The following is a 706-nucleotide window of genomic DNA, read 5'->3' as shown; positions in this document are numbered from 1 at the left end:
TATGTGCGTGTGCGTGTGGATGTGTGTATGTGTGTATGTGCGTGTGTCTGTGTGTATGTGTGTGCATGTGTATGTGTATATGTGCGTGTGTATGTGTGTATGTGCGTGTGTATGTGTGTATGTGCGTGTGTGTGTGTGTGTGTGTGCATGTGTGTGTGCGTGTGTGTGTGCATGTGCGTGTGCGTGTGGATGTGTGTATGTGTGTATGTGCGTGTGTCTGTGTGTATGTGTGTATGTGTGTGTAAATGGCCACATGCATGTGTTGTGTCGTGGGCCAAGTCATACTTCCACGGGACTACTAAAAGCTGAACCTGTAGCCTCTCCCACAACAAGGGTGATAATACCCTTTCATGAACCCCAAAAACAGCTGCAGAGTGGTTGTGGCCCCCAAAAGAGGACTCACTGTGTGTGGTGGGAAAGATGTGGGTAGTTTCTTCTTCTTGGCCATGATGGCCACTCTTTCATGATCACCAGCAGGACCCATAGCTATATGGATGACCACACCTTGGGGCCACATAGGAGCGCAAAAGCAGATGCGATCGCAGTCAGGATAGGTAGGTCATGCAGACACCACAGGATGCTCTTTTACCTAGTACTTTTACCAGCAGGAGTACTTTGATAGCTTGTTACAGCACAGAAGACGGAGGCGTCCAAGGCACAGACAATATGTACTGTCCCAGAAAATGCACCAAAAAATGGCTACCTT

The 706-nt window shown here is 48.4% G+C and overlaps 1 protein-coding gene across 1 annotated transcript in view; it reads right to left on the bottom strand.

Moving 5' to 3' along the window:
- Window positions 1–448, bottom strand: part of VOLCADRAFT_100677 (uncharacterized protein) — a gene marked incomplete at both ends in the record, with an annotated part of 6574 nt that extends 6126 nt beyond the window's left edge. Inside the window, one exon of the mRNA XM_002959210.1 lies at window positions 404–448. Coding sequence (XP_002959256.1) covers window positions 404–448 — 45 coding nt within the window. The remainder of the gene's footprint in view (window positions 1–403) is intronic.
- Window positions 449–706: the final 258 nt, after the last annotated feature.

The sequence above is a fragment of the Volvox carteri genome, assembly GCF_000143455.1.
Source record: "Volvox carteri f. nagariensis unplaced genomic scaffold VOLCAscaffold_136, whole genome shotgun sequence".
Taxonomy (NCBI): Eukaryota; Viridiplantae; Chlorophyta; class Chlorophyceae; order Chlamydomonadales; family Volvocaceae; genus Volvox; species Volvox carteri.
Note: the sequence above shows the minus strand (reverse complement) of the source record. Positions and strands in the feature narration are given on the sequence as shown.